The sequence below is a fragment of the Chaetodon trifascialis genome, chromosome 4 (assembly GCF_039877785.1).
Source record: "Chaetodon trifascialis isolate fChaTrf1 chromosome 4, fChaTrf1.hap1, whole genome shotgun sequence".
Classification (NCBI taxonomy): Eukaryota; Metazoa; Chordata; class Actinopteri; order Chaetodontiformes; family Chaetodontidae; genus Chaetodon; species Chaetodon trifascialis.
The window spans coordinates 736,459-756,180 of NC_092059.1; the positions used below are offsets into that span (position 1 = coordinate 736,459).

General features: G+C 44.2%; 3 protein-coding genes across 7 annotated transcripts in view; 1 reads left to right on the forward strand and 2 right to left on the reverse strand.

Annotated features, from left to right (window-relative positions):
- apc2 (APC regulator of WNT signaling pathway 2) overlaps window positions 1–19,705 on the forward strand; it is a 30,432-nt gene extending 10,727 nt beyond the window's left edge. For all 3 annotated transcript variants that reach the window (XM_070960134.1, XM_070960133.1, XM_070960135.1), the window contains 8 exons: window positions 171–245; window positions 7,541–7,639; window positions 8,129–8,534; window positions 8,679–8,777; window positions 8,858–8,997; window positions 9,733–9,927; window positions 10,104–10,318; window positions 11,251–19,705. In XM_070960134.1, coding sequence (XP_070816235.1) covers window positions 171–245; window positions 7,541–7,639; window positions 8,129–8,534; window positions 8,679–8,777; window positions 8,858–8,997; window positions 9,733–9,927; window positions 10,104–10,318; window positions 11,251–16,810 — 6,789 coding nt within the window. In that variant the 3' untranslated portion in view covers window positions 16,811–19,705. The remainder of the gene's footprint in view (window positions 1–170; window positions 246–7,540; window positions 7,640–8,128; window positions 8,535–8,678; window positions 8,778–8,857; window positions 8,998–9,732; window positions 9,928–10,103; window positions 10,319–11,250) is intronic.
- The window catches only part of reep6 (receptor accessory protein 6), a 137,891-nt gene that overhangs the window by 106,091 nt on the left and 12,078 nt on the right, over window positions 1–19,722 (reverse strand). The gene's annotated exons all lie outside the window — the stretch shown is intronic.
- On the reverse strand, window positions 380–3,612 carry LOC139329751 (E3 ubiquitin-protein ligase TRIM39-like). Its single transcript, XM_070960176.1, has 4 exons — window positions 2,737–3,612; window positions 2,320–2,497; window positions 2,128–2,165; window positions 380–1,561 (listed from the first exon to the last, which is right to left on the reverse strand). Exons 1-4 carry the CDS (start codon window positions 3,503–3,505, stop codon window positions 1,002–1,004), a joined length of 1,545 nt encoding a protein of 514 aa, XP_070816277.1. The 5' UTR covers window positions 3,506–3,612; the 3' UTR covers window positions 380–1,001.

A 19,722-nucleotide genomic window follows, 5' to 3' on the forward strand; every position in this document is an offset into this window, starting at 1 on the left:
CAATCAAAAATGTTTTGACAACAGATCAGAAATCTAAATGTATACATGTATAATAGAATATGTTGAATCGTTGTAGATGGGATAAAACAGACATCTGGTTGTTAGAAAACACAGCTGGATGTGTCTGAACTGTGTGTGTTTATGTGTGTGTGTGTGCGTGTGTGTTGCAGATGCGAGTTGCTCGTCTGGAGCAGCTGGAGAAGGAGCTGCATGAGGCCCGAGGGAGTCAGGAGAGTCAGCTACAGGTCAGACATATACACGAAAACACACACACACACACACACACACACACACACACACACACACACACACACACACACTCACAGTTTGAGTGTGTGCGTACAGCAGACAGCAGACATCACTCAGACTGATTCTGTGTTCAGTTTTTATTGAAGCAGGTTTTGTATTTATGAACACAAAACAATGAAAAATATGAAAATGATCATTTATAACACAATCACTTCAATCACTGTGGGAGTGAATTTGCAAGGCATCTTGTCTGAGCTGAGCTCGGAGTGGACGGAGAGCCAGAGAGTCCAAAATGGAGAAGCTAACGTAGCCGTCCAGTTCTTTAAACTTCCTGGTTTACACAGAGTGAGGAGGAAAGATGACGTCACGCTGATGTGACTTCTCACTGAACTGCATGAACTTGTTATTCTGCTAAAGACCAAGCTAACAAAGTAGCTAATAGTCAGTTAGCAACCTAGCTAGCCCTGAGATCATCTTTTCCTTCTTTAATAACTCAAATGGCGGTTGGGAGTGACTCGTTCTATCAGGCAGCTTCTGGTGTGACTGAACCTTAAGGCTGGAACATTTCTCCAGGCTGATGAAGGTAAACATGCTCAGGATTTGGTCCAGGAACGCTAACGTAACGCTAGCTTTTGAGCACAATGTTTGTATGCACCTCCAGACAGGAAGTGGATCAACCAGTCAGCTCCTCTGCACAGTATGTTCGTCTGTGAGCCTCTCCGGCCTTTGATTACCCATTGTTACAGAAACCATCACTGTAGCAGTCGTTCCCAGTCTAACTCCACATGACACAGGGACACTGAGCCATCGTAGGCCCAGACCCAGAAACCCGGGTACAGAGGCTCAGTGAAGGTGGAGGTGAAGGTGTGAAGGAGGACCATGGAGTCCTGAGAGACACAGTAGAAGGACAGAGAGCCTGCAGACCAGTCCAGGTAAACCCCAACTCTGTGGGTGAAGGGTCTGGGTGAGCAGGACCTGAACCTCTTGTTATCGTGGCACGGTGTGTAGCTTCCCTCTGAACACTCCAAACTCCAAGACCACTCGTTGTGTCCCAGCAGACAGCTTGCTGGGTCTCCACCTCTGGAGACGCTGTTGTAGGTGACGCCAATGTCGGCGCCGCTGCTCCACATGACCTCCCAGTACACCGAGTCCAGCAGTCCCTCCCTGCACAGGACCTGAGGACAGTGCTCAAAACGATCTGGGTGATCAGGGGGTTGATGGTTCAACCACACTCGAGTCACCTTCCTGTTGCAGTCAGACAGATGGAGCTCTGAGTTGGCGGTGTTTGGGTCAAAGGTCAAATAGCAAGCAACTGAGGAGAAAAACAGGGAACAAGATTATTGGATTTAACCATTAATGTTGATATTTGAAGAAGAGTTGGAGTCACTTAGATACTTAGATAATTTTCTAGATTCTATAGACAAACTTTATTTAAACAGCAATTAATTAGATGTAATCACTGAAGAGAAATTAGAATAATGATAACTTAATGTGTGAATTCAAAGGATTCACAGTGAACATTTGTCATGAACAAGGAAATTAGAACACCAGTTACCACCATCTGTATTGAGCAGGACAACCAGTCCTTCAGAAAGACGAACAGTGGAAAATGGCTAAATAATATCTACATAGAACTTAAATTGGTGTGTTGAGATTAGATTATTAACAAAGCAATGAAATTGTGATCTTGAAACAAAAGATGTAAAATCCACATCAGTAACCACAAAGACTCTGTTTTCATTCAACATTCAGCCCCAAACCCTGTGATTATGGTAGGACTCAGTAAATGTTAAACTCTATGCAGATGATACTGTAAAGTTTATGATAGACCCAGAGGGACATGTGTGAGGATATCAAGTCTGCAGTGTGAGAGCTTACAGTTCTTTACGGACCATGGGTCTCCTCCTCGCTGATCCCTGCAGGAGCAGAAACAACCACAACATCATGCAGCTGAGCATGAAACATTCATATATATATTATTATTATATTCATATTTCACAGTAAATCTAAAGTTTTATCAAACAGTTTGAACCTGACAGTCCAACTCTGTCCTCCTGTGGTTCAACTCACCTCAGGACTTCTTTGTTAGAGTGTCTCAGAGTAAAGAGGCTGATCCCAGAGGACAGAGACTCCCAGGGACGAGTCTCTGGTGGCTGATCCTCGTCTTCCTCGTTTATCGTCTTGTCTTCTGCAGACACCACAGAGGAGTCATCACTCCACTCTTCGTTCTCATGTCTCGTCTGCTCGGCTGTGAAGTTCAATGAAAGATTAAAGAAACTTGATTCTCACATTTCATCTCTTTTATCTGCACTTTTAATTCATTTAATCAACATTTCCCGACAAACTCAGCGAGTTAATGTGTACTTATGCTGAGACGTGAAGTTGTCCTAAACAATAACAACTGGATTCAGTGATCTTGACTCTGAAGGACTCTGAATGTGTTTCTCCATAACTGTTTGGTTTTCCGGTGGCCATGATGGGACCTACCTGTCCGAGATGGAATCATCTCCTTGCTTTGTTGTGTTTCAGAGAGACGTTCAGTTATATCCACTTCACTGTCCTCCTCCTGCTCTGAGAGGTTTCCCCTAAAGCCATCGTCCATTTGTTCCTCGCTCGTCTCTATAAATGCCTTTTTAACTTCCTGACTGTTTTCTGCTTTTTCAGAAGTCTTTTGGTCTCTTCTGAACAGACTCTTAAAGCGGTCGTCAGTCCTTTCAGCTTTGGAGACTTTCATCTTGAAGGTGTTCGACGAGTCTTCTTTCACAGTGTCTCTGTCCTTTGAAAGACCAAGTCTGAAGACATTAGAGAGGTCGTCTTTAAACTGACTGAAGTCCTCTTTGAGAAAGCTCAGGCGGTTCATTGTCTTCTCAGTGGACTTTGTCTCTTTGTCCTTGGACAAGCTGATACTGAAGACACTGGTCACATCTTCTTTAAACTGGCTGAGGTCCTCTTTCAGAAGACCAAGTGTAGTGCTGACGAGTTTATTTTCTGCCTGAGTCGATGGACGGTCCTCATGCTCCATCTTTGTCTCCTTGTCCTTGAACACTTTGAACACTTCTTCCTTGAACTGGCTGAAGTCCTCTTTGAGGAGACTCAGTGGACTTTTATCCCTCTGACTTGTCATAAAATCTTTCGTCCTCGTGTTTTTGTCCTGTTGGTCGTCTGGGTCAGATTCATTCATCTTCTTGTCTTCTTGGAGACATATTCCAGGTTCTCTCTGGTCATGTTCCTGTGAAGGTTCCTCAGAGAGACTCATAATTGATCTGTTTATGTCCAGTCTTTTGTTCCGGAGGAGTTCTGGTCTTCGTAAAGTTGTGTTTTGAAGCTCTTTTAGACGCAGTGAGTCTTCTTATTGTTGGACACCTGTATGACCGGACCGTGTGGAATTAGGCAGAATTAGTAACATAATGAGGACACCAGTGATAAGATTTTATTTTCTTTCGGTCTTCAGTTCTTTAGTTGCTCCTGTCTCGACATGTTTGAAACATGTTGCTGCATTAAATTCAGAATAAACAGATATTTACAAAAATCAATGACGCTGATGATCTCAAACATTAAATATATTGACTTTGTGCTGTTTTCAGGTCAGTTTATTCAATTAAGTGTCACAACTGTTTGGAATCATTGTAAGTTTGATAAATAAGACTGATGTAGAAGTAAACCAGCGTCATTGGACAACATTATTTAGTCCGCTTTAGGCTTTGAGAGATGTCACTTGTAAAGTATTTACATTCTGAATTTTGACTTAATGTGCCTTTGATGAGCTCTCATTTCATCTCTACCAGTTTATATGAGCTAAATGATTTGCTTGCTGATCAGTTTTTTAGTCAGTCAGATGTAAACTGGAGAAATCCCAACTTCCCACAGTGCAGTTTCACATTTTCTGCCTGAAAACAATCAAAACCCTGAAAGAAATTGTAAAAATTGAATCGTGTGAAACTGTGACGAGCAGAAAAACTGGAGGAGCAGGAACCGTAAAATGTTTGATTAATGACTGAATATTAGTCAGATTCTGCTTTTTCTTCTGCTCTCAGGTCTAATGTGAGTGTTTGTCTTGTCACCTCTCAGCTCAGTGAATCAGATAATCCGGTTTCAGTTGTTCACACAGATCAGTGAGGACGTCTCACGGGTACTTACAGCTGCTTCGGGCTCTGTGTTCCCGTCTGATCCGTCCTTTGAAAACACAACAAAGTCACTAAAAACCAGACGTTGACTTCTGTCTGCGGCTCAGAGCGTCGTGGCTTCAGTCCGTCTGTCCGTCTGAAAGGACTCAACATTCTTTCATTCAGCTGAATGTGTTTCTGGTTCGACCAGTTTGTCTCCATATTTGTCTCCGGCTGCTCATCGGATGATTGGCTGGTGTGGACTGCAGTCGAGGTCGTTTCTCTGTGGATGTTTCTGCTTTAAAGACAGTTTGTAATAAGGCAGAAATGAATATAATAATCATAGTTCTGTTTTCATTAGTGTAGAAACTCCTTAAACATTCATGAGCTGTTAGCTTCTTCTTCTGCTGATAATGGCTGATTGTTCATGAGACAGTTAAAGTCTTCTAAACAGATCAGCTGAATAAAATGTGAAAAAGCTGAAACTGTTACATTTTCTGTGTGCTCATTGGACTTTATTAATAATAAATCATCTCAGCTGTGCTCGTTAATTATTTAGCAGGCTGAACTCAATGTGACCTTTGACCTACAAAACCAGAATGAACCATAAAAAACAACTTTTTACAAAGCAGGTTTACTTTTAAATAAAATCAACTGTATTCATAAAATAAGACGCTTTACAAAAAGAGAAATTCAAATGTGTTCATTGAAAACCTAAATTTAAAAGAGTGTGGAAAAAGAAAGCGTGGATTCAGTAAGATCTTGACTGGAAACAGAGAATCAAATTCTGATGAACATCATGAATGAAGCTGCTGAAATATCTGGATCCTCGTGGGACACCGACCTTCATGTGTGACTGAGTGAAGGTGTAGAGATGAAATCAGCAGAGGATCGAGAGCAGAGCTTTGAGGGACGCCTCCTTCACACTGAGCAGAAACAAAACACGACAGAAATAACAAAGACACAGTCGAATAACAGTTTTAACGTTAAACATACAGGCAATAAAACTACTGCTGTGATTAATCGAATAGAACTTAATCAGTCAATCAGTTCAATTTATCAGTTCAGTCATCAGCATGAAGTTCATTGGACACAGTTCTGGTAACTGATGAAGACTCTGAATCATTTCTCAGGATGAAACTGATCCTGATGCGTCTCTCAGAAGCTGCTTTTCTCAGGTGTTTCTTTGGACTGTTGAACATGTGATTCACATTTTTCACTGAGTTTGAGTCTCATCACTTCATCTCTTCATCAGTTCATCACCCCAGCGCTCAGCAGATGAGTCAGTAATAACACTGAGTGGTTCGTTAAAGCTGCGGCTGTAAATATGAAACAATGACCCAGATTTCACTCGTCTGATCAGCTGTACATAAAGGTTCAGCTTCAGCAGAGCCTCCTCCTCCTCCTCCTCCTCATCCTCCTCCTCCTCCTCCTCCTCCTCAGCTCCGGCTCGTTACTATGCAGAGAATCCAGGTCTTTTCAGCCGTCTCAGAGCTGAGCTATGATTGGCTGTTGCTGGGCTGCAGGGTTGGCACGGAGCGAGTGTCTGAGACGAAGAGAGCGAGCCTCTTCGTCCTTTCTCTGCTCTACTTCCTCTGAGAATAACGAGGAGGCGCAGCAGAGCTCAGTCAAACAGACACAGAGACACACGTCTTCTCTGTCCCCTGGTCCTGTCTGTCCCTCACCTGACAGATCTGCTTTAACGAGGCATCAGCCTTCATCTCAACACTGTGAGGAGAACAGAGTTCAGTTTGTTTCACACATGCTTCTCCCCATTACTCTGGATCGTTCACACAAACACTGAGACTCTTCTTCCTCCTCTTCTTCTTCTTCTTCTTCACTGTTTCCTCTGTGAAAGCTGGAGCTGCTGGTTCAGCTGTTTAAAGGATCGCAAATATCCAAACGTGCATCAGTACAGAGAAAACCAAGAGGGAGCTGCTCAGATGGAGGTCCTGGTCCAGAGAGACGTGGACTCAGAGCTGGCCTCATCCAGTCACAGGATGTCTTAAACTGTCCAGCAGTGAATCCTGACTGTCAGCAACACACAAACTGATTGTTTCCTCTCGCCGGCGTCCATTTTGTCGCAGTGTGCGCGGCTGGTTGTGTTTAATGGAGGAGGTTTGGATCAGAGCCACAGATTCAGTCTGTCAGACACACACGAAGAAGAAAAATATTCAGGTTTCCTTTGTTTAACAGGACGAACACACACGAGCACACACACACACACACACACACACACACACACACACACACACACACACACACACACACACACACACACACACACACACACACTCTCTCTCTCTCTCTCTCTGCCTCATTTGGATTCAGACTGAAATCCTCAGAGAGTTCCTTTAAAGCTTTCATCCCCCTTTATCCATCCCGTCACCATGGTAACGCCTCAGGGTGTGATGTGTGTGTCTGCAGACAAAGAGGAGGGCTGTGTGTGTGTGTGTGCGTGTGTGTGTGTGTGTGGGTGGGTGTGGGGTGGGGAGACCCGGTGGGTGGGGGGCAGTGAAATGAACATTTCAGTTGAGCTCTCAGGAAACGAGTCCGCTGAAGACGTTTTGAATTTTTCCATCTGATTTAGACATAAAAATCACATCTGTGGTTTCAGTTCATTCACTCATCAAAACAAGAATGAATGAATGAATGAATGAATGAATGAATGAATGAACGAGGACTGCTCTGCTCTCACCAAACAAAATGCAGATTAAAAAAACAAATGAAAAATAATAACAGAAAACTGAAACATACAGAAGAAAATTAGAAGAAATGTGCAAGAAACATGAATGAATGCATGAACATCCACAGAGAGTCTCTAAATGAGCCAATTTAATTTTATTCATCCTTCTTATTTTATATTCATGTAAGATTTTGCCTGATTTCTGTTTTTACAAAGACGTGTTGAACTTCCATCAGATCCTGACATTTGAACATGTTTTTAATCTGAACCCTGCAGCTGATGAGTGGAGCAATAATAACAGAGAAAATACAAAACGGATACAAAATGAACTTTATTCACAGGAATGTATAGAAACACATGGATGAAAGTACTCACTTTAAATCAGAGGGTTACAGTTTACCACAGTATAATTCAATTCAATTCAATAAAATAAATGACTCATCTAATATTATCTAATATTATATCCTCTCCCTCTTCTTCCTCTGTGTGTGCGTGCATGCAGCTGTCTGGAGCTGAGAAGCCCCCTGCTGGAGAACCGGAGAACAACCAGTCATCAGCTGCTGCAGCAGGAACAGACGCTCCGGCAGACGGAGGCAGCAAGGTGACGAAGGGTTAAAACATCACGTGATTACACCCGCCAAGTAATAGTGCAAATTCAAAGTAATAATACCACAGTGCAGAAATACTCTGTTACAAGTAAAAGTCCTGCATAGAAAATTGTAGTAGAAGTACAATAGTGCAAGTATCAATGTACAGCTTATTTATGAGTATCTAAAGTAAATGCACTCATTATGCAGATTGGCTCATTTCAAAATAATATATATCACTGGATTCTAATCATGCATTCATGCACTCATCACTTTCATGTTGCAGCTGGTAAAGTGGAGCTCGTTTAATGACTGCTGGGCAGTTTAATAACGATCCATCTGCCAAGTTATCATTTAAATGTAGTGGAGTAAGAACTACAACATTTTCCTTTGAGATGTAGTGGAGTAGCATAAAATAGAAATATTTAAATGAAGTACAAGTACCTCAAAAATGGCACTTAAGTCCAGTGCTTGAGTAAAGTTACTCTGAACCCTCCCTTCAGGTGGAGATGGTATTCTGGCTGCTCTCCATGCTCGCTAACAGAGATAAGGAGGAGATGTCTCGGACTCTGCTGGCCCTGTCCAGCTCTCAGGACAGCTGCATTGCCATGAGAAAGTCCGGCTGCGTCCCCCTGCTGGTCCAGATCCTGCATGAAGCTCCGGGGGGCAGCAGTGGACCTGGGGAGACTGCAGCGGGCGGGACAGTAATGGGCTGCAGCCGTGAGGCCAAATCCAGAGCCAGTGCTGCCCTCCACAACATCATCTACTCCCAGCAGGACGAGGGTCAGGCCCGCCGGGAGATGAGGGTGCTGCACATGCTGGAGCAGATCCGGACCTACTGTGACAGCGGCTGGGACTGGATTGAGAGCCACGCAGGGACACCTTCACCCGGAGGAACCAAGACCACCGGTGAGCAAAGCTTCCTCTAAAGCCCAAGAAACCAAAACCATTAGTGATATCATTCATTGGTGGTTTTGGTTCATCCAGGTGTCCACTGATCAATGACCCCAGTAGATTTATCACTGATGAAACTGTTTGTTTCCTTCTCTGCAGACATCCCTGAACCTGTGGACCCTCAGATCTGTCAGGCCATGTGTGCTATCATGAAGCTTTCCTTTGAAGAGGAGTACAGACGCGCCATGAATGAATTAGGTTTGTGAAACACCTACAAGACTTTTGTCTCTCCCAACATCAGTGACACATTGTGTTAAGAGTTTGCTGTTTTCCTGCAGGTGGTCTACAGGTAGTGGCTGATCTGATCCACCTGGACCAGGACATGTACGGCATGCAGAACGACCCTATCAACATGGCCCTGCGCCGCTACGCTGGGATGGCATTGACGAACCTCACCTTCGGGGACGTTGTCAACAAGGTACAGAGAAGCACGACACTGTGGTGGTTTAGACGGTCCTGAATGGATCAGTGGGTCCTAATGTTTGGCAGCTGGAGCGAGGACATGGACAGAAAACGGTAGCAGAGACTGATCCCACACAGGGAATCACAGCAGCAAAAAGTATTAACACGCGTCCTGTGGATAAGAGCAGTAAGCTAAAACCAGTGCAGTACATTTACTCAAGCACAGTAGCCTACCTGAAGTACAGCTTTGATGTACTTGTACTTTGAGTATTTCTTTTTTAATCAATTTTATAGATGTACTCCATTATTGTTATTAATCTTGCTGTAATTACTACCATCTTTTTAGGTGGTGTAAATGTTGGCTTGTTGTAAATATCAGAATATTGTTAAATACAGTGTTACCATTAGTGGTGTTAAGCTTGGTTTTAGCATTAGCGTGTGGTTAGCCACAGTGTTAGCATAATTTGCATAATTTGGTCTTAGTGCATTTTAACCTCCTGCTTCTGCCTTCATACCTGCTGGTGATCAAGCTAACAGGAGATGCTGTTTGGTTGAACAGTGTTGTAATGAAACTGTTGCCGTACGATTCAGCAGTTTAGACTCTGTGGTTTTATGCACTGGACACATTTTAGAGACAAGAGAGATCTGACGGTCATTTTGCAAATGTGAGGTTTGTCTGTGGCACCAGTTTTGATTGCTGCTGTCAATCATCGAGGTCTGTTTGTGTGACCTGCACCTCCTCTTCCTTCAGGCCACTCTGTGCTCAAAGAAGAGCTGCCTTCAGGCTCTGGTGGCCCAGCTGGCCTCAGACAGCGAGGAGCTTCATCAGGTGGTCTCCAGCATCCTGAGGAATCTGTCCTGGAGGGCTGATATCAGCAGCAAGAGAGTCCTCCGAGACATCGGCTGCGTGTCTGCACTGATGACCTGCGCCCTGCAGGCCACGAAGGTAACGGAAACAAGCCAACCCACACACTGGAGGCACAAGAACATGTGCCTGAAACATTTTTGTAAAATGGTTTATGATGATGTAAATTTCAGCATCAAACAAACATGATGGTTAAAGCTGTTCATATATTTTCTGTTTGTTATCGTAAAAACTTTTTGGTCTTGCTGGTTTTCCAGGAGTCGACCTTGAAGAGTCTCCTGAGCGCTCTGTGGAATATGTCAGCTCACAGCATTGACAACAAGGTGGCTATCTGTTCGGTGGACGGAGCTCTGGGCTTCCTGGTCAGCACTCTGACGTACCGATGTCAGACCAACTCGCTCGCCATCATTGAGAGCGGCGGAGGGATCCTTCGAAACGTGTCGAGTCTGGTTGCCACACGAGAAGACTACAGGTAGGTTTCTGCGACTCAAACACTGACTGTCACACTGGGAAATAAGCGTGAATTTTCATTCAACTCAAGGGCCACAACTGAGGAAACCTGAGATGTGGTTCAAAATTCCAGAGAAAGTATGTCAACCTTGGCTTTTGTCATCCTTTTTGGCTTCTTGGTTTTATTACACCTATAATGACTTTTAGATGGACACGAGATTTCTATTCTCAGAATTAAATTAGTAAAAGTGACTTTGATTAAAAAAATCTAATTCGCTACTGATTTTCACCCTTGTGTTTTTCGATGTTTTAGCCCATTTATTACAAATAAACTATTACTGCTGATCATTTCACAACACTTTTTAGATTGTTTTCTTACCTTCCATGTTGGGCGGGATTCATGTATGTTTCAGTGAAATTTGATGTTTCCCGTCTAGTTTAATGTTTGTATTTGTGTAAACTGACGTTGTACAGAATGTGGAAACACTTTTCCTTGCAGAAAGTCAAAGAAATCTAAATCTAAACACTTCTATTAAAATCAATTTGGAGAGAACTCGACTGAAATACTGTCTGATCACATTATTCTTGTTTTGATCTGTAATGCAGTGAGTTATGATGTAAGGTTGATGGTAGTAACAGCAGATATGATTTTATGTTCACAATTATTGATTTATATTCCAAGATGAAATGAATGGGAACCACTAGATGTATGGGAGGATGGGAAAACCCTTTAAAGAACCTTAAAAAAAACAACTACATGCTTAAGAAAAGAAAAGAAAAGAAAAGAAAAGAAAAGAAAAGAAAAGAAAAGAAAAGAAAAGAAAAAGAATAAGTGATTTGTAGTAAAATGGGTTCAAACAACCATTGGCACGGTCCTTCAACAATAACTGCAGTAAGTAATAATTTGTTTTATCTGCGTAAGTAATTTCTTGAAATGTCTTACTTTCTTCACAGGCAAATCCTCAGGGACCACAACTGCCTCCACACGCTGCTGCAGCACCTACGCTCCCACAGCCTGACCATAGTGAGCAATGCTTGTGGAACTCTCTGGAACCTTTCTGCCCGAAGTCCAAAAGACCAGGAGCTGCTTTGGGACCTCGGGGCAGTTAGCATGTTGCGCAACCTTATTCACTCCAAGCACAAGATGATAGCCATGGGCAGTGCCGCAGCTTTAAGGAACCTCCTCACTAATCGACCCCTGAAATATAAGGATGCTGCAGTCGTATCGCCTGGCTCTTGCATGCCCTCACTCTACATGCGGAAACAGAAGGCTCTGGAGGCTGAGCTGGATGCCAAGCACTTAGCAGAGACTTTTGATACCCTTGAGAAACAGAGCCCCAAGCACCTGACCCTTAACAAGCCGCTACGGCACATTGAGAGTCTGGCAAAGGATTATGCATCTGATTCTGGTTGTTTTGATGATGACGAGGCCCCAAATGTCTCCAGTAGCCTCGACACTGGGAGCTTTTCTATGCTGTCCATGTTCCTTACCAACTCTAACTTCCTGCAGAACCAGCCACGTAAGAGGGACAGTGAGCCTGAGAGAGACATAGACCCACCTCAGATGGTTGAGAAGAGACATGCACCACCTGACGACGTGGTATCTGCTGCTGCAGAGAAGCTTGCAAAAAAGATCACAAACACAGTTGCCAAGATCGACAGGTTAGTAGAGGACATCACCATGCACACATCCTCAGAGGACAGTTTTAGTCTCAGCTCTGAGGACCACCTGGCAGACTGGCCTTACGGACTGGATGAACTCAATGAAGCTCGGGCAAAATCATGCTCCCCATGCCGTCTCTCTGATACAAGCAGTTTAGCCCACAGAGAACGCCTCAGTAGAGCCCATGCCCTCTTGCGCCTCAAAACTGCCCATACAAGTGTATCAACAGACAGCCTTAACAGCGGAAGCACCAGTGATGGCTACTGTGGCAGCAAAGACCAGATGCGACCTGCTCCAAGAGCTCTAATGATGCAACAACGACCCAACCAGCTTGATCTCAAGGTGGCTCATCAAGATTACCTTAATGTAGCGCCTTCTGTCCTGAATGAGACTAATCAGCAAGACATTCCTGAGAGAGATTCAGTGGACAACAAAGATGTGAAAACTCAAGAGTTCAGCAGTACAGATGCAGAAAAGAACCAGGATCAACCTGTACAAACACCTGTCAGTGCATCCACTAAAGTCTCCTCTGATGTCAGCATGACTTCAATTAAACTGTCTCCTTCTTATCAACAGGTCCCACTCATTCAGAGTGTGGCCAAATTTGGTGTAGCAAAGACAGCCATCAGTGTCCAGGCTGCCCAAGCAATGAGAAGGCAAGCATGGGTACCTACTGTGATGACTGGGGGGAGTATTACAAAATTTTCTCCAATGGCATCCACCAGAAGCCCAACCATTGGGACTATGGAGACAGTCCAGAAATACTCAGTGGAGAACACCCCAATTTGCTTTTCCCGCTGTAGTTCACTTTCCTCCCTCTCTTCTGGTGATGGGGCGCTGGATGGGCAAAGTGAAAATGAGCTGGAGAGTGACTCCTCTTTAGAAATAATTGAAGTGGAGGATGAACAAGTGGTGAAGAGAGCTGAAGAGGATGAAACCTTGGAGGATCTGAGTGACAGCCAGCTGCTGATGACTGATTCAAAAACCTTCCCCAACAAAGAGACGGATCCCATCGAGATCTCCTGTCCTGCCAAAAGGGAAAAAGTGTTCCTGAGGGGAGCTTCACCAGCCATACTCGAAGACAGATCTCCATCAAGTTCATCTGAAAACTACATACATGAAACACCCTTGGTAATGAGTCGCTGTAGTTCAGTCAGTTCACTCGGCAGCTTTGAGTCTCCCTCTATTGCCAGCTCAATCCAGAGTGATCCATGCAGTGAGATGATTGACGGAACAATAAGCCCTAGTGATCTTCCTGACAGCCCAGGACAAACAATGCCTCCTAGCCGAAGTAAAACTCCATGTTGCGTTGAGTCAAATGGCCCAGAAACACAGGCCACAGGAATAGGAGGCCAGTGGGAAAGCAGCCTGCGAAAGTTCATGGAGATTGCAGACTCCAAGGATAGGTTTAACCTTCCTCCTGACCTGGACACCATGATCTACTTCACAGTGGAAAAGCCTACTGAGAACTTCTCCTGTGCTTCGAGTTTAAGTGCTCTGCCTCTTCACGAACACTACATACAAAAAGATGTGGAGCTGAAATTGACACCCTTACTTCAGCAAAATGACAAAAATCTTCCTTTCCCTGATGAGGATGAGCAAGGATATGACCATGGGGAGAGATACAGTGAGGGTAACTCAGATGATGACATAGAAATCTTAAAGGAATGCATCAACTCAGCAATGCCCTCCAAGTTCAGAAAAGTGAGACCTTCCCTGATGACCACAATCCCTCCTCATATTCTCAATTCACAGGTCCGAAAACCAATACATCTCCCAGTATACATGATGCTCCCAAATGGCAAAACTCAAATGTGTCCTGGGAGGAGAATTGTCATCCCACAAAAGGACTTAAAATTTGATGAATCATCCTTTACTGATTCTGCCGAAGGCACACCGGTCAACTTCTCCAGTACAACATCGCTAAGTGATGAAACACTTCAGTATCCAGTGAAGGAGAGGGGGGCTAAAGACTGCACAGCAAAAGGTATGAACAAACAGGAATTGCTTGATGATGAGGCAAAGAGGATAGAAGACTTGAGGATATTCTCACACTTCCACAAACCCAACAAGATGAACTACCCACCTGAGATACAAATGAACCGAACAACCAAACATGTCATTCCCACTCAGAGGGTGCTCATGCAAAGCAAGGAGGTAGCCGATAGAGTGGCAAGCCAAAGAAATCGTGATCAGTCACCTAACCAACAAAAGAAGAGGCATGGTCAAGGCCCTGCCAGGAAACTGGACCTGCCTGTCATAAAGAAAAACAATGACAGTAACCTTAATACGACATCACAAAAAGGAAACACACTCTTTCGACAAATGACACATTCTTCCGAGGACAGTAACGGCTTCTACGATGATGGAAATGAAAAAGATGAAGCAATGAAACGAACAACTAGAAAGCATATCAGGGAAGCAAGTAAAAACACTCTCTCTCAGAGCATGACAAATATTGTCAGGATTGACAATTCCCAAGGAAAGTCCAAAGGGTTTCACAGGATAAAACAGAATCTGATAAAGGATGAATCCCTGGGATGTTACTCACTCAGCTCCTCTCTCAGTTCACTGAGTGATGCCGAGTTTGAGGACCATAAATCAAAAGCCCAGCAAATATGGTACAAAAACAGACACAACAAAACACTGAATATGGTGCAACAAACAAAGCCTGTGAGCATTCATAGCCAATATGAAGAGCCAAGTTCACCAAGCTCTGTCAGCATGGATTCAGAGGATGACCTCCTTCAGAAATGCATAACATCTGCCATGCCCAAGCAGAGAAAGAAGCTTGCTGCCAGGAAGAAGAAAGCAGAAAATACTCAAAAACAAAAACAAAAAGCTTCTGATGGGTGGAACATGGATGAGGAAATGGACAGTGATGATACAGCATGGGATAAAGATTCAGACCTCAATAGTGTTGAGTGGAGAGCCATACAAGAAGGCGCTAATTGTGTTGTCACTGGGCTGCAGGCATCAAAGTCTCAAGAGCCATCCTCTGAAGAGACTGAATCAGTCCTGTCATTCATGTCAACATCCAGCTTTACACCCAAAGAAAGGAAGTTTGCTAAAGACAAAAAAGCAAATAAACCTCTAGACTTTGCTCAGCGCAAGCCAGTTCCAAACTTACCAGTGGTTTTCAGAGGCAGGACAGTGATCTATACACCGAAAAAAGAGACAGCTCCATCACAAAGACCTCCTCCCAGAAAAATTCCAACCAAGACAGATGCCCCAAAGAACCCAAACCTCGCTCAGCACAGATCAAAGAGCCTTCACCGATTAGGCTACCCACAGGACACTGAACTGTCTTTGCCAAAGAGGAGCTCTACTCCACCTCCAAGGATACCAAAAAGTTCATCCTCTGGATCATCGCAAAGCTCTACACCATCCAAACAGTCACAAAAGAAGATAACATCCCCAACTCAGACAAATAAAACCATCCAGAAAAAGAATGCCTCACCAACTAGTAGCCCACAAGCTACTAGTCCCCCAGAAAGGAAGGGACGCTCTCCTATTGTGAATCAAAATGAAAAATCCCCGCCACCTAAAACTCAGAAGTCACCCGTCCGAATCCCTTTTATGCAAAATTCCGTCAGGCCCAGACCTCTGTCACCTCTGGTGACAAACCAAATCAGCAGGCAAACCAATCAGGTCAATGGGAAAAGGGTGACACCCGCCAATCGATTTGAACTGGTCAGGATGACTTCTGTCCACTCAAGCGGTGGTGAGTCTGATCGCAATGGATTTTTGAGACAGCTTACTTTCATTAAGGAATCAAAGACTGTGCTGAGACGTGATGGTTCCTCACGCAACATGCCTGGATCTCAGAATGGATCACCCCGCAGAGCAGTTCCTGGAGCTTCAGCTGTCTTCCTTTGCTCATCACGCTGTCAGGAACTTAAGGCAGCTGTGCAAACCCAAAGAAGGGTGCAAGTTAAAGGGCCAGGACAAGCACAGCAAGTCCAGAGGCCAGACCGTGGCCTTCAAAAACAGACTACAACCCTCTCGAGAGCAACCTCCAGTGAAAGGGACCTATCTGCAAGACGCCCAGGCAGGAGAACTAGCTCCGAAAGCCCCTGCAGGGTCGCTCAGCAAAGAGAGCAAAGAGGGCCTGGCAGAGTGCCTGGAGCCAGGCAGCAACAAGACAAAGATACCTTTAAGCGTCACGCCTCATCACCGAGCATAAACATACTGAGCCGGGTGACCAGCCGCTCTTCCCTCCGTTCTTCTTCATCTGATTCGAGTGGAAGAGCAAAGAGCGAAGATGATACAAAGAAAAAAGGGCAGAGATCTGCATCTCACCTAAATGACAGAGTCACTTGGAGGAGGATCAGGGATGAAGATGTACCTCAGATCTTGAAAAGCACTCTGCCAGCCAATGCATTACCTCTGGTGCCTTCTCCTGATGGGGAAAAGCCAAAGCCACCAGCGCTTCCAGGAAAACTGCCAACCATTCTACTTGCATCTCGCAAGACAAGTGACGCAACAGTCCAGACTGAAGACTTTTCAAACAAGACCAACTCGAGCACCTCTCCATCGGTTGAAACTGCTCCAGTGATCTCAGAGGACGTGGCACGACTAGCGCTGCTCAGAAAGATTAGTGCCACCTCCGGGAGTAACATCCAGGATGGCGATTCAGACGGCTCCCTGAGGAGCCACAGCACCATCTCCACGGGAACGTCAGACAGCCACGTGGGGGGAGTTCTCCATTTCCGCCAAGGATCCCCCAGCAAGGCCGCCCGAATCACTCCGTTTAATTACATCCCAAGCCCCATGGCCTGCTGCCTACAAGACACACAAAACCAAGCAGCCACAATCAATGAGAAGCCAGGGGGGAAAAGTGAGTCATAGGACATTTAGTGGACAACATGGGCAATGTGGACAATTCTACTGCGTTCCTGTATGAAACTCAGCACTCAGGCGGACAGACTAGGAGTGTGCTGATCCTTTTACCTCGGGTATTGACCCTTTACTTTCTCCTTTCACTGCATTTGTTATCTTCTCTGAACAACTGATCGCAGCTTCCATCTACCATTCATACAGGGTTGGATGTATGCATTGAGTGAGGTCTGACATGACCATTAATAACTTTGAGAGATGCACTTCAGAGAAAAATCTCGTTCCAAACGGAAGAGCATCTTTTTGTACTTTTTTTTGTATTTGTAGAATATTCATTGCCTGGTAGAAATGTAGTTAAAACATAAATCAAAAGACAATGAACTTGATTTCAGCACATAAATCACCATCGGTCTCCTGGACAGAATCGATAAAAGAACAATATTATGCAAACTTTTGAAGGATAACTCACCTGCAAAGGTACGAACTGTGGCAGACTGTTGACAGACTCTCACGAAGGACACAAGTACACATGTAAATTCTTTTTTTTTTTTTTTTTTTTTTTTTTTTACATACAGTACATCAACACTTCGGGCCTTTGCCTCGCCACTCAACTGACTATGATACACTGTTAGCCTTTCCTGTTACATACATGGAGCCCAGTGGGGTTAGGGTACATTTTTGATGATTCATTTCTCCAATTAATAGTTCAATCACCTTTATTCCATCTGTCTTTGTCCTTTCGACACTAGCTGTAGGCGTCTAGATAATACATGCTTGGCCTGAGATATGCGGGTGCACTGACAAGCTGTTTCACGGCAGCTCAGCACAGTTTTGTGACATCCATGACAAACGAATAAAAACTTAACCTGTTCAAAACTTTACACTGATGCAAAAGTCCAGTAATCCTACTCAGTGATTTGCAGCATTGCGTGCAATGGGCCAATAAAGCAGAAATACCATATTATAGGAAGTGTATGTCAGTATACGCAAATTTAAATATCTAATCTCCCACAGTAGATATCGTCATATCACCCAACGCTACTGTGCTAAAATTAATTTGAGAGTATGATTTATCACAAATTTTCACCCCGGCACCACTGGACTCCAGTTCCATCACTGCTGTGGAAATATTAAAGCAAATACCATCGTTGTCCAAACTATCAGCTGATGGGGAATAACTTCACACTGTACTCTTGGTCTCAATCAGTATTGTAAATAACTTGCAGATATACAAATCTTCAAAGCTTCCTGGTGGGCAAAAGAATCTATGTTGCTCCCTGACAGCATGCTAATATATTCACTGAGTTACAAACACGTTTGGGATGTAGGATGACGACGATGTTGGCATTCAGTGGAAAATACTGTACTTTCTAAAGCCCGACAAGAGCATTACTAGCCACCTGTATTCAAGTGCCGCAAAGACCTATAATGCTATAAACTGTCAGCGTAGATGAACAAAGCCTCTGTGAATCGAATGTGACGACATTATATTTGTGTTTGCTACTAGATTCAGACACTTTGCTGTTGAATATTTCCTGTCAAGAAACAAATGTTGGGCTTTGAGTCGATGGACGTGTGTCCTTACAGAACGTATCCACTGGGAGTCTTTATAATAACGTGTTAATATCTGCTTAACTGTGTTGCTGTAAAAGTAGTGATAGGTCGAGAAGAAGTCGAATATAAAGACGATGAATATTCTCTGTAGTTGTACCATCACTCCTCCATGTGTGCTCAAAGACAGCAGAGGGCTGGGCGGGATTAGCATAACTCTACATTAAGGGGCTGTTTATTCACAAAAACAAACTTTTGCATTTACTGTCAGCCTAATGGATTTCCAAAGCATGTTTTGAGTATGAATAAAGCCCGAGTAGCTTTTGAATGCAAACCTTTCCAATCCCAGCGACCACTATGAAATGGATAAGTGACTCCCACCGAGGTCCACTGTGTCGAACACTCGCCTGCTGGAAAAGGTTTTAAACATTCAGGGTCAGTAAGAGTTTGAGTTTGTGAAATGAGGTTTCTCAGAGGCTCTTTGTCACCTTTGATAAAATCCTGCCGGAGAAATTCTAGTCACTGAGGTGGTGATGACTCCATCAGCTGCCTTGAGTCACGACGGTCCTGAAAAGTCCAGTCTGTGGACGGACATTCACACCACATACACACCTGCTGTGGATTACAGGACGGTCATGACTCCAGGTGTGTCTGTCTCTGGCTCCATCACAGTGAATCAGGTGATCAGGTGATCGTCTCGTGTCTCTGGACAGGACGAGGTGCGAAGCAGCGCCTGGATTCAACAGGCTCTGCTTCGTTCTACAGTCACAAGATCTGAAGTTACTCTCATCGTTTCACACAAACTCTTTTGTCCCTTATTTGAACCCATACCTGCAGGCTTGAAATGTGGATTTCTAAACTTTTCAGCTGAGCGTCTGATACTGAAAAGACTTTGGGCGGAGAACATCACTTCAACAGCCCCGAAAAGGAAAACAGGATGAAAAGATGAACGTGTGAATGAGTTGAACAGGGAATCTGGTTCCATATTTAAAAGCCATGAGAAGGTCCTGGAAGTTTGTCCGCCATCACCATCGGCGGCCTTGTTCACGCCTGGCAGGAAACTGACTTTTAAGTGACGAAGCTTAAGTTCAGCGTCCTGCAACTCACAAATTAAACTATTTAAATATTCAAATCTGAACGTGAGACTGAACCAGTCCTCAGAAAATCAGACAAATGATTGGACGCCTCCAAGAGGACAGCTTCAGTTTTGATGGACATGAGTTATCAGAGGACGTCCTACCTTCTGAGCGTGAACAAGGCCCCGGAGGCGTCCGGCGCCATGTGAAATAGGCAAAGCAGCAGAGGTGTGTCATAATAAATGTTTCCATCCAATAAAAAGTGACGTGTTTCATTAAAGCTGTGTCGCTTTGCTT